General features: G+C 42.2%; 1 protein-coding gene across 2 annotated transcripts in view; it reads left to right on the top strand.

The window, feature by feature from the left end:
• Positions 1-12,509, top strand: part of SEMA3C (semaphorin 3C) — a 169,053-nt gene extending 156,544 nt beyond the window's left edge. For both annotated transcript variants that reach the window (XM_077807872.1, XM_077807873.1), the window contains 3 exons: positions 2,732-2,799; positions 10,205-10,335; positions 12,096-12,509. In XM_077807872.1, coding sequence (XP_077663998.1) covers positions 2,732-2,799; positions 10,205-10,335; positions 12,096-12,509 — 613 coding nt within the window. The remainder of the gene's footprint in view (positions 1-2,731; positions 2,800-10,204; positions 10,336-12,095) is intronic.
• The last annotated feature ends 288 nt before the right edge of the window (positions 12,510-12,797 follow it).

Raw genomic sequence — 12,797 nt, 5'->3', positions numbered from 1 at the left:
TTGGAATTGTCAAAACATTCCATTTCAATATTTTTGAAACAAACCAAAAACGGAATCATATATTCCGGTTAAAAATGTAGACCAAAAAATATTAAAAAAAGAAAAAGTAGAAATCAAAACAAAACATTTACAAATTATTGAAACAAAAGGTTTTGATTGGTATGAACCAATTTTTAAAAAAAATTCTATTTGCAAACATTTTTGAGATTTTGACTTTTCAACCCCATTCATGATGGTAAATATTTTCAAACTCTCAAAAATATTCACAGGACAAGAAGACTGTTTCTCACCCTGCTCTGGGAAACAGACCAATACAGGCAAATTTCATTTCATATCATACCCACTAGATTTGGGATTTTCAACATGAGGTTCATTAAAGCGGACATAGAAAGCAATTTTTCTTTAATTTACAACAGAAGGTCTTTCATTCTCACTGAGCTAATGGCACAAACCGTACTTTTTATGCAAAATAGCAACCTTGCTCCACTTCTCCAGGGAAATATTTAATAGCAGAAGGCTGTAGTGAAGTTTCATAATAATTCACTGCTTCTACAAATGACTACAGAATATCTAATAAACATTGTGTGAAATATTATCAAACTAAACTTTTCATTACAAGTGGGGTCTTAGCCTGGCCTGTGCAGGAGCAAAAGGGGAATGAGACCCACATTCCTCTGTGTAACCTCCCTGCATCACAGTTGTAGATGCAAGGAAGTGCCCGTGGACAGTGTGCATGGTACTTCTCCCTTTGCAGATATCTGGGGAGCTGACAGAAAGGGATGGAAAATGGGTGGAGCCTTGGTTCCATCCCCCAGAGGACCAGCCAGTTGATCAGGTGCCAGTAGCCAATGGCTAACACTTGGGAGCAAAAAAGGGAACAGAGACCATTCCTTTGCTGGACTTCTCCTGGGTTAGGGCACCTACTGGCCACCTCTTGCATGGGATTAACTCATAAAGCACAAGTTAGTCCTGAATGAACAAAGTATATTTTATGGCGCAGGTACCTTGCTTTTTTGTAGCAGCAGTAGTAGTATTTGTTTACAATTTGCAAAGTTCAGCATTTGACCGCTGGTCTTCACGACAGAGTCTCTCGGACACCAACCAAAGCCCAGGGTGGGAGGATGGGGAGTGGTCAGAGTGCTGGCTCCAGCTCTCTGATTCTCAGCCCACCCGAAACCAACACAACTTAAACTGTCAAGAGGTATAACAGAGTGGAAACTCAGGCCCAACATTTATAATTTCCAGTTGACCTCTTGCCATTTCCATCATGTATAGCCATGTTATTTCCATTGGGTTTTATACTGCTGTTTGTAATGTGCTTCTTATTGCAGACCAAAGTAAACACCAAAAACAGTATGGAAAACAATCTGTTTTTCATATGTTAAGGAAATGAGTTGTTTCTTTATCTAAAGAAACAGCTTGTGCTGGAGAAAACATCAGTAAATCGAGCCAAATCCCCAAGTCTAGACAGTAGTATCTTTCTACAGTCAATCTTTCTCTTGCCTCCTCTCTGCCCTGTGTATTACTGCTGTGTGTCATCCCACACCGCATAACCTCAAAACACCTGACTTTTTCCTTATGTCCTGAAAACACCCACAAACACATCCTCCCCAAACAAACATTTCCACTTCTTATTTCTGGATAAATAGTAAACTGTCAGGATAAGGTCTCTTGATTAGGTTAGTGGGATGTAGGAACAGCTTCTGAAAGACCGCAGCAAATTATGGTTTACCTAGATATTTTCCTACTCTGATGTTCACTGTTTTCTCTCTCATCTGCAGATCTTTAGGCCATGTGATAGTGCTGCAGCATTTTGAATATTGAGTATTAAATGTAAAGGAAATCCTAAGCCACATAACACTGGCCTGGTTTCAGGTTTTGTTGCAAATTCTAAAGTCAGACAGAGATATCCACCAAATTTTGTGTTGGGCTTAGAGGCATGAATTCATGTGGAGAAAAATAGTTATAATAGGATAAAGCATGACCACCTGATGATCCCAAAGCACTTCACAAACATTAATGACTTAAAATTCACAATATCCCCTTGAGGCAGAGCACTATTACTCATCCTATAAGACAGAGAGATTCTGGCACACATTTCCATACCAATTGCCTAGAGTAGGACAGGTAAATCCATAGTTAGGCACCAAAATAAGTAGTGTGATTTTCTGAGATGCAGAGCAACCTCAACTCAGCCAATGAGAACTAATGACAGGCGTGGGTGTTCAGTACCTCTGGTAATCAGACTACTTAGGCCAGTGGGAACACTGGCCTAAGTAACCTATCTAAAGTCAAATAGTGAGTAATTGATGCGGAGCAGTCATCGAGCCTACAAGATTATGTTGCTCCACTGTACAATAGAGACTGTTGGAAGGACATACTGCTTGATAGTGAAGAATGGATGAACCAGTTTGGATACAATGCAAACCAGTTGAAACCTTTCTCAGAAACCTGAATGCAACTCATCTTCTTTGAGTTAGACTCAGAAGAGTCTGCCATTTTCATGAATAGGGTCAATCTTAGCACCCAGCTCTGCTCCCATTGATTTCAGTGGGAAAACTTCCATTGGTTTAAATAGGACCAAGATCTGAACCTTATATGCATGCCAGTCGCAAAACATGGAATTGTTTACAGTAAGTCATGACCACTGACACTAATATATAATTTGGTGAATAGTCTGTTTTACAGTGTGGCTATTTTAGTCATAGTTTGTACTTCCCAAATATTACAGGCGGAGTCGTAGACAAGATGTGAGACATGGAAATCCTATGACTCAGTGCCGAGGATTTAACCTGAAAGGTACTGTAACTGAAAGATGATCGTACTGTTAAAGAGCACTTGAACTTTCCTTCATGTGACTCATCCTTCACGTCAGCCATGTGGTTTACTGGTAAAGCAGCAAAAAAGCACAGTCATTTTCCAAACCTGAGATAGGTTTTTTTCCTTAACATCCTTTCCTTGCATTTTACATGAAATGTTGCCTTTGTATGATAAAACAGCATGAGATATTATAAAGTGAGAGTCCCGTAGCGCTGACTTGAGTCAGCTATAGGGAAATGATGGTCTATTCTATTCCCCACACACTACTGCCCATGTCCTTTAAACCCATCTGTTCCAATCTTGCACCTGATAATTATACTGAACTGTAAAGTTGTTGGGAGCTAGATTATGCTTTTGGGCATAGCCCTGAGCAAGGGGTGGTGTGTAAACTGCACCTCCCACACATACCCCAGAATAGCCCCAGGGCGCACTGTGACTTGGACACCACTCTGAGTCATAAGTCTTCCTCTTTCCCCCTTTGCACTGAGGGATGAGTAAATTATTCCATTCCTTTTCATGAAGCATTTTACACCCTGATGTGCACCGGATCATCTACACTGCCCAATGAGTTGTGGCAGTGGTGTTGGATCATATTAAAGAAGTTCTGTATTAAAATCACAAATGAGTTTGATTCCCCAGAGTTTAAATTCCAGGGTATTACTAATTAAGAGGTCTCTTGGTTTTTGGTACTGTTTCTCTCCCTCTATGTGTGAAACTTGCAAGCTGCTAACTGTGTTAGTACATTCTAAGACAGAGTCTGTTCTCAAAGCAATTCACAGAGAGAGAGACTCAAAACAATACTCTAACAACAGAAACAGCACCCAGAGACTCCCCACCCTTTTGTTGTATTAACAATTGTGATTAAAATAGAGATAGAGGATGTATGTGGATGGATGCTTGGTGTGGATAATAACTGAATGATCAGGGAGGTGCCAGCCTAAGAATCCAGTGTCCATCGGCTGAAGAAGGTGTCAAGTGGAAATAACCAGAGGACCCCCCCGGAGGGCAGACTGGAATCCACCCAACAGCCTCAAGAATGGGAGAACCAAAGAACAAGATAACATCTTGGAGCCATCAGGAATGTGCTATCTGCTGATTGATTCAGCAACAGCATGATGAAGCAATTCCCAAAGACTGGCATAGGAAGAAATTCCTATAAAAATAGACTCTAAAAAGTGAGAACTTTGGGGGGTCTGATTCTGCAAACCAACTTCCAGGAGCATCAGATGAGCATCTGACAAGGCCCTGCTCCCTCCTCATGTCCAGGCCACCTTGCCAGTGGCTTGGCATAAGCAACTCTAAGGCTGGTAACTATGATAACAACCTTGCAGAACCTGTGTGTGTGTATGAATGAATGAATGTGTGAATAAATATGAGATTGAATGGAATGTTATAACTATAACTAACTGCTTACTAGGATTCTTTCTGTATTCACAATAAATGTGGTATTTTGCCTTTTTCCCTTTGGTAAGATCCTGCTGGTTTTTATTTTATTGGTACAACATTTTGGTGGAGATGCTGGGGAATTGCGAAAGGGGGAATATTGGTAAAAAACCTCAGTTATTGTAAATATTGGTGTGCACACCGCCAGCTCTAGTGAGCTAGGCATTTCTATTAGGTTAAACCAGACCTGCTGGCCTCCGAGAAGGTAGCAGGGGACCTGCTGGCCTCCGAGAAGGTAGCAGGGGACCTGCTGGCCTCCGAGAAGGTAGCAGGGGACCTGCTGGCCTCCGAGAAGGTAGCAGGACAAACAGATTAAACCGGACCTGCTGGCCTCCAAGAAGGTAGCAGGGGACCTGCTGGCCTCCGAGAAGGTAGCAGGGGACCTGCTGGCCTCCGAGAAGGTAGCAGGGGACCTGCTGGCCTCCGAGAAGGTAGCAGGGAAAACAGATTAAAATAGACCTGCTGGCCTCCGGGAAGGTAGCAGGGGACCTGCTAGCCTCCGAGAAGGTAGCAGGGAAGAACAGGTTAACCGGACCTGCTGGCCTCCGAGAAGGTAGCAGGGAGAAATAGGTTAACTGGACCTGCTGGCCTCTGGGAAGGTAGCAGGGGACCTGCTGGCCTCCGAGAAGGTACCAGGAAAGAACAGGTTAACCGGACCTGCTGGCCTCCGAGAAGGTAGCAGGGAGAAATAGGTTAACCGGACCTGCTGGCCTCCGAGAAGGTAGCAGGGAGAAATAGGTTAACCGGACCTGCTGGCCTCCGAGAAGGTAGCAGGGAGAAATAGGTTAACCGGACCTGCTGGCCTCCGAGAAGGTAGCAGGGAGAAATAGGTTAACCGGACCTGCTGGCCTCCGAGAAGGTAGCAGGGAGAAATAGGTTAACCGGACCTGCTGGCCTCCGAGAAGGTAGCAGGGAGAAATAGGTTAACCGGACCTGCTGGCCTCCGAGAAGGTAGCAGGGAGAAATAGGTTAACCGGACCTGCTGGCCTCCGAGAAGGTAGCAGGGGACCTGCTGGCCTCCGGGAAGGTAGCAGGGGAAAAACGCATACATTAAGCTATGATTTCAGAATCTAGGCTGTGTCACTTGCTAAGTAATACCAGCAGTGACAAAGAGATTGAAATATCCATGTTAAGATGTTTAAAAGAAAACAGGGTAAGCCAGTACCAGAGGGAAGAATGGAGTCAGAAGGAACTCCAATCTCACCTTTTGTTAAAGAAATTACACCTTTTAAACAAATCCTTCAAAAATTTGGGCACAGTCCTTGGACTAAACAAGCCCTAGCTGATGTCTGCACTATTTGGGACCTAGAGGATAGATTGGCTCAGTATATCCTCATATACAAACCTTCTAGTGCTGCCAAAAGAGATGCAGCAGCAATTTGGTTGTTGTGGGAGGCATGTAAGGATTCTTCCCTCCGCTTGTCCTCATGTAAAGAGGAAAAGGCACAAACGGAAAAGGGAGCAGACAATTGGAAGGTGCTGGTTACAAATACCCAAAGCCAGCTGAAAATAGTGAAAGAGGCACTCCAGGAATACAAAAAGAGTGAAAAAGTTAACTCTGGGGAGGGAGGGAAGCTATTGGACACTAGAGGTTGTACCGAATGGACTCCTCAAAAGTGGGTGTGCCTCACCTTGCCTGTTGCCCCAGAACCTTGTAGTAAAGATACATCACTAGGATCATGTATGTGGCATGAATTGGAATCACAAACTCAAATTGCCTCACAGTACCTTCTCTTGAATAGGCTACATAGAAAGTGACACTGACGATTATAAATCTTAGTGTCAAAAGGGGGATTATGTTGGATCATATTAAAGAAGTTCTGTATTAAAATCACAAATGAGTTTGATTCCCCAGAGTTTAAATTCCAGGGTATTACTAATTAAGAGATCTCTTGGTTTTTGGTACTGTTTCTCTCCCTCTATGTGTGAAACTTGCAAGCTGCTAACTGTGTTAGTACATTCTAAGACAGAGTCTGTTCTCAAAGCAATTCACAGAGAGAGAGACTCAAAACAATACTCTAACAACAGAAACAGCACCCAGAGACTCCCCACCCTTTTGTTGTATTAACAATTGTGATTAAAATAGAGATAGAGGATGTATGTGGATGGATGCTTGGTGTGGATAATAACTGAATGATCAGGGAGGTGCCAGCCTAAGAATCCAGTGTCCATCGGCTGAAGAAGGCGTCAAGTGGAAATAACCAGAGGACCCCCCCGGAGGGCAGACTGGAATCCACCCAACAGCCTCAAGAATGGGAGAACCAAAGAACAAGATAACATCTTGGAGCCATCAGGAATGTGCTATCTGCTGATTGATTCAGCAACAGCATGATGAAGCAATTCCCAAAGACTGGCATAGGAAGAAATTCCTATAAAAATAGACTCTAAAAAGTGAGAACTTTGGGGGGTCTGATTCTGCAAACCAACTTCCAGGAGCATCAGATGAGCATCTGACAAGGCCCTGCTCCCTCCTCATGTCCAGGCCACCTTGCCAGTGGCTTGGCATGAGCAACTCTAAAGCTGGTAACTATGATAACAACCTTGCAGAACCTGTGTGTGTGTATGAATGAATGAATGTGTGAATAAATATGAGATTGAATGGAATGTTATAACTATAACTAACTGCTTACTAGGATTCTTTCTGTATTCACAATAAATGTGGTATTTTGCCTTTTTCCTTTGGTAAGATCCTGCTGGTTTTTATTTTATTGGTACAACAGTGGAACTAAGGCGCCTTCCACTCCCAATTCCAAGCAAGTCCAAACAGGGTGATACCTGTAATTTAGGCCCAGGTCATCAAAAGATCATAGAATATCAGAGTTGGAAGGGACCTCAGGAGATCATCTAGTCCAACCCCCTACTCAAAGCAGGACCAATCCCCAATTTTTTTTGCCCCAGACCCCTAAATGGCCCCCTCAAGCATTAAACTCACAACCCTGGGTTTAGCAGGCTAATGCTCAAACCACTGAGCTATTTCTCCCCTCCCCTCCCCCAAGATGACTAACTCTCATTGGTTTCAAAGGGAGTTAGGTGCCTAAATACCTTTGAGGACCTGTGCCTTACTCCATCTTCCTCTCCTGCATGGCTGAGTAAGGGCTGTGACAGTCTTGTGCTTTGTAATCCACACAAATTGAGATTAGGGGATCAAGATCATTTTCACCTGTAATTTTAATCCTGTTTTGAACTCTCATCCATTTCACACTGTGCCATCAGTAGTAGAATTGATGTCTTTTGATGGGATATGTCAATTTGTCAAAAACAAAATTTTTCATAGAAACATATCCAGTTCCAATGCAACTTCATCAGGAAGGTTTCTCAGGTCCAGGGTGCAAATTCTAGGAAAAGAGAGTGAGATATCCCAAAATAGCCAATTAACCTGGTAGTAAAGATAACCAGGGTGAAGTCCTTACTCTGAATTAGATAGAGCAGAGGCTTAAACATGGGTCTCCTACAACTTGAATGAGTGCTCTAACCACTGAACTATTGACTAATCTTAATTAATTAGGGTGTTTCACTCTCTCTTTTCAAGGAAGTTTTGGTGAGAGTGGGGAAGAGAAGAGCTAGGGTATAGGTAGGTGGCCCTTCTCCCACTTTTTCCAGTGTAATAAAAGGTAATAAAGAAACCGTAATTTAGACTCTTTCAACATATAATTTATATTTTAAGCCATTTTATGGCAAACTAATACACTGAGAAGAAAAAACATCGGACAATCACCAAAAAGACAAAAGAACTGATGTGAGCAAAATGTATTAGAAAATTCATAAGACAATTTTGAAACTAAGGCATAAAGCATGCCATGTTTTATGCCTCAACATTCTTTAACATGGGAGGCGTTAACATTTTTCAACACAGTGCTACATTTAAATATAGCGTTGAGCACCAATAGGTTTGTATAACCACTCTACATATATTCTGTAAAGGCTTTTAACCCAAATTATTGTTAACTCTTAGGGCTGTTCTCTCTCTCTCTCTCTGTCTTTCAGAGCACACATAACAAATAAAAATAATGTGCAATAGATAAAAGTTTAGTGAAAGGATGGAAGCATTTAGATACTACAATGCTATAGAAAACTGTAAAAACTGTAGAAAACATAGACAGATAGACCCTCATATTCCTATATAACTCAGTCCTAAGGTACATCTATAAAACTCACTTTGGCCCCAGTCCTGCAGTAAGCTCCATGCATGCACAAAGGCCTACTAATTGCCAAATTAGGACCTTTGAATGCCAAGTACTTCAGGATTGCTTCCATAACATTTACAATATTATTACTGTTGTTATTACAGAATCCAAAGTGTGCTAGGCAATTTACAGAAAGAATAGAAAGCTAAGGTTCCTTGCCCAACTAGCTTAGAATCCAATTTTAGACGTGACTCTATGACTGAGGGTCAGAAATAGGAGATGGGGGATAGAATGAGGAAAGAGAGTGACAGCCCTATGATGATGCTATTATTTGATTTAGGTATCTATGTCTAGGTGGTTCAATTTACAGTATTTATTTTTAACCATTACTGTTTACTCAGAAATAGAACTTACATTTCATGTAATGTTAGAAAAAGTAAGCCTTGGCCAATATTATTATTTGAGCAAACTAATAAAAAACTAAACACTTGTTGTTGGTAACAGACATTCACTCATCCATAAAGAGTGTGAAGTAGCACAATAAGTCTAGGTGATGATATAAACTCAACATATGCCCAAGTATTGCTAGAGTGTTATAAATCAATTGAAAGCCTGTCCAAGGAGAAGACTGGCATCATCTCCTTCTGTCTCCGGGTCTCAGTCTCTGTCTGATCTATGCTTTTCATTGGACTTTAGGTTTAGAGCTAAGTCCTGGCCTACCTATAGACGTAGCTGCACCAAGTGGGCGGGGGTGGAGTGACACTACATGACTAAAGGTGACTGAAGAGCATCTTAATGCTGTTTTGAAAAAGAAGCTGTATTTGGCCCTTTTTAGCCCCCACCTCACCTCAAAATGCACATTCAGGGAACAGCTACAGGCCTAACTACATCCCTGGGGTAGCGGGCTGTATTTTTTTGATGCTGGGGCATTGACAGGCATGTTAAATAGCTCACCCTCCTTTAGACTCAAAGACCTAAGGTCAGAAGGGACCATCATGATCATCTAGTCTGACCTCCTGCACATTACAGGCCGCAGAACCTTACCCACTCCTGAAATAGACCCCTAACCTCTGGCTGAGTTACTGAAGTCCTCCAATCATGGTTTAAAGACTTCAAGTTACAGAGAATCCACCATTTACACGAGTTTAAACCTGTAAGTGACCATGCCCCATGCTGCAGAGGAGGGCGAAAAACCCCAGAGTCTCAGCCAATCTGACCTGGGAGGAAATTCCTTCCTGACTCCAAATATGGTGATCAATTACACCCTGAGCACGTGGGCAAGACCTGCCAGGCAGATACCTGGGAAAGAATTCTCTGTAGTAACTCAGAGCCCTCCCCATCTAGTGTCCCATCTCCAGCCGTTGGGGATTTTTGCTACTAACAGTCACTAATGGACAACAGAGAGCACTAGGATGATGCTCTGGCCTACTGCTACCTGGGAGCACTGGGTAGAAGAAGTTCCCTGTGCCCTTTTATTATTCCTAGGCTGCACAAGGCAGGATTTGACCCAGGATTTTCTAAGTGACCCACAAACAGGTGCCCAAATTTCTCAGAACAATCTGTGCCCAGAGCTGACATATTTGCAGTTTGATTTGGCCTGAAGTTTCTCCAAACTTCATTCCTTTTCTTTTATAGATTTCCCCTCCAAATTTCAGATTCCTGGACGTCTTCAGTCTAGCGAGTCTGAGACGGGGTGTGACTCAGCTAGGTTAAGGAGCCTTGGTTGCCAGTTTTGCTGACATGTAAATGTTTGCTTTCCAAGTCAGAATCAGGCATCTGTAGTACAATAGTCTTATCTGCCCCCTTTTGCTTTCTAGCATACAGAAATGCAGCAGAAGTAATTCAGTATGGAGTGAAAAACAACACCACCTTTCTTGAGTGCACCCCTAAATCTCCCCAGGCGTCCATTAAATGGCTCTTTCAGAAAGACAATGACCGAAGGAAAGAGGTGAGTAATGCAGCTCAGCAGAATGGATCAATCGAAGGGGGAAGGGGGCAAGTGCATTCAATCAGGGGGCTCAGACAGTCTAGTTATGATGAAGCAGGTTAGGAAAGTTGCATGAACATATTTTAGTGTTTTAGCTTGAGGAGGGCCAGTTGTCATTATACATTATAGCTGAGATTTTCAAACGAGCTTAAGAGAGTTAGGCACTTCACTCCAGCTGACTTTTAATGGGAGTTGGGCACCTAATTCCCTTAGAAAATTCTAGCCTACACCTATATTCAAAACATTAAGCAGAAACTCTTTCCTCTACAACAAGGTGATTGTAATGGGACTATTTGCTCAGTCAGAACATGCTGTTGATCTGAGGAAGCAGGCATAAAAGAAACAAGATGTGTAAAATCAAGGAATTAAGTCTGGTCACAGCAGCACCTTTGTGCAATAGAGAAGATAAAAGGGAGAGTGAGGGGGGAATGGGGCAGGTTTCCTTAGCAAGAAATTAGCTTGAGCTAAAACCACTTAAGGCTACAAGCATTTTCCCCACTGTGGTGTAATCACATTTTCCATTACTGCACGCTCCAAGGCTCTCAGGTTTCAGCACTCGAACGTACAGTATAGTGCTTTCCTTGAGTGATACAAAAAGGAAACATCATTTCCATTTCAAATCTGAAGCAGATATTCTTTGGAATAAAAAAGGAACTTCTGTTGTAAGAGGAAGACGGTAACATGGTGCAGGTGACAGAATATAAATAATGGAAAGTGTTAAACTCATGTCAGGCCACCCTGTGAAATGAGAGAGAGGACTAATAAGGCGTTTATTGAGTAAAACATGCTGTTTCTGAGGTATACTCGGAGAACGCTCAAACCTTGTGCTAGCAACATAGAATCAATTCTTTCTTCCTTACTCAAGAAAAACATACACCATAGCTGAGTCCCCTTTTGTGTTTCTGTTTTGTAATTGTGTTGGAATAACACATGCTGGAATTAGTAACGGATGAACCATGAAAAGATCAAAGGGTTGTTTCTTTTCAACTAAACTGAATCTCTCTGAATTCTAAAATCTCTTTGCTTGAGGAACTGGGCTGGAAATTTCATGAGAATAGACTTACTCAAAATAGATTTCTGCAAAGCGTCATGCCATGTAAGTTGCCGCAACATCAAAATATTTAATAAAACACCATCGTCGACTGTCATAGGCATGAAACTAAAATTAAATAGTGTGCTGTGGAAATTTCTCCCAAACTCTGCAACACTGAAAACAGAATGACATCCTTCCTACAGCCACTTTTACACCATTGTATAGAATCTTCACCAGATATATAATTCTTTATAGAATTGCCCTCTGGTGCCAATACCCAATTAAAGCATTTACCCAACAGCCACCCAGTGTCCAGTAAGACATCAACCACCAGTCTTACGGGCTCCATCTTCCTTTCAGCAGATTTAGCAGAACACTCTGATGTTAGTGGGCAGGCTCCCCAGATCTGTAATGCTGGCAGAGAAAAGTCTCTCTACCCCCAGGGGTCTACTCTCTTTGAGGTGGTTGAAAATCCTGCCTTGTGTGGCTCCTCCCAAGGACCTTGTCTGGCTTGATCTTCTCAAATGTTAATAGTAACTGTTGAAACTCATAATAAAGATAAAATTCAGATAAACTCTCCACAGAACAAGCTCCCCGTATGTGAAAAGAGAGTCACTAAAGGATATTACATGTGTCTTGAATAATCAATTGGCCCATAAGAAGTTTATTTTGCCTTTCGTCCTTGTAGGTCAAACTTAATGAAAGGATCATATCGACTGAGCAAGGACTCTTGATTCGCTCTGTCCAGGATACTGACAGAGGACTCTACCATTGCATTGCAACAGAGAACAGCTTCAAGCAAACAATAGCAAAGATCAACTTCAAAGTGTTAGATTCAGATATGGTGGCCTTCATGACTGACAAGTGGTCCCCCTGGACCTGGGCCAGCTCTGTACGAGCACTGCAGTTCCACCCAAAGGACTTCATGGGAGCTTTCAGCCATTCAGAAATGCAGATGATTAACCAATACTGCAAAGACAGTAGACAGCAAGGACAGCGCGGAGAAGAATCTCAGAAGATGAGAGGGGACTATGGCAAGTTAAAGGCCCTGATTAACAGCAGGAAAAGTAGGAACAGAAGGAATCAATTACCAGGATCTTAATTTTTTTCATTTGGAGCCTCAGATGTGTTTGTTCTCCCTGCAGGGGGCTCTTGTTTGTCTGTTGAGAGCATATTAAATTAAAACTAGTAAAGCAAGCCTGAGAAACTATCCTTCTCCCAGTAAAATGCAGTGTAACTTAATTAAAGAAAATATAAAACCAGCATTTTCTTTGTGAGATGCTCACTGGCACTGCATAGGTCCCTATCGCAGCAGCAAAACTGAATATTTACCTTAACCCATTTGATATCCTGATATTTACTTACAGTTGAAGAGAAAGAAAGAAAATAA

This window comes from Eretmochelys imbricata, chromosome 1 (genome assembly GCF_965152235.1).
Source record: "Eretmochelys imbricata isolate rEreImb1 chromosome 1, rEreImb1.hap1, whole genome shotgun sequence".
In the NCBI taxonomy this organism is placed as follows: Eukaryota; Metazoa; Chordata; order Testudines; family Cheloniidae; genus Eretmochelys; species Eretmochelys imbricata.
This window is presented reverse-complemented; position numbering and strand designations above follow the sequence as displayed.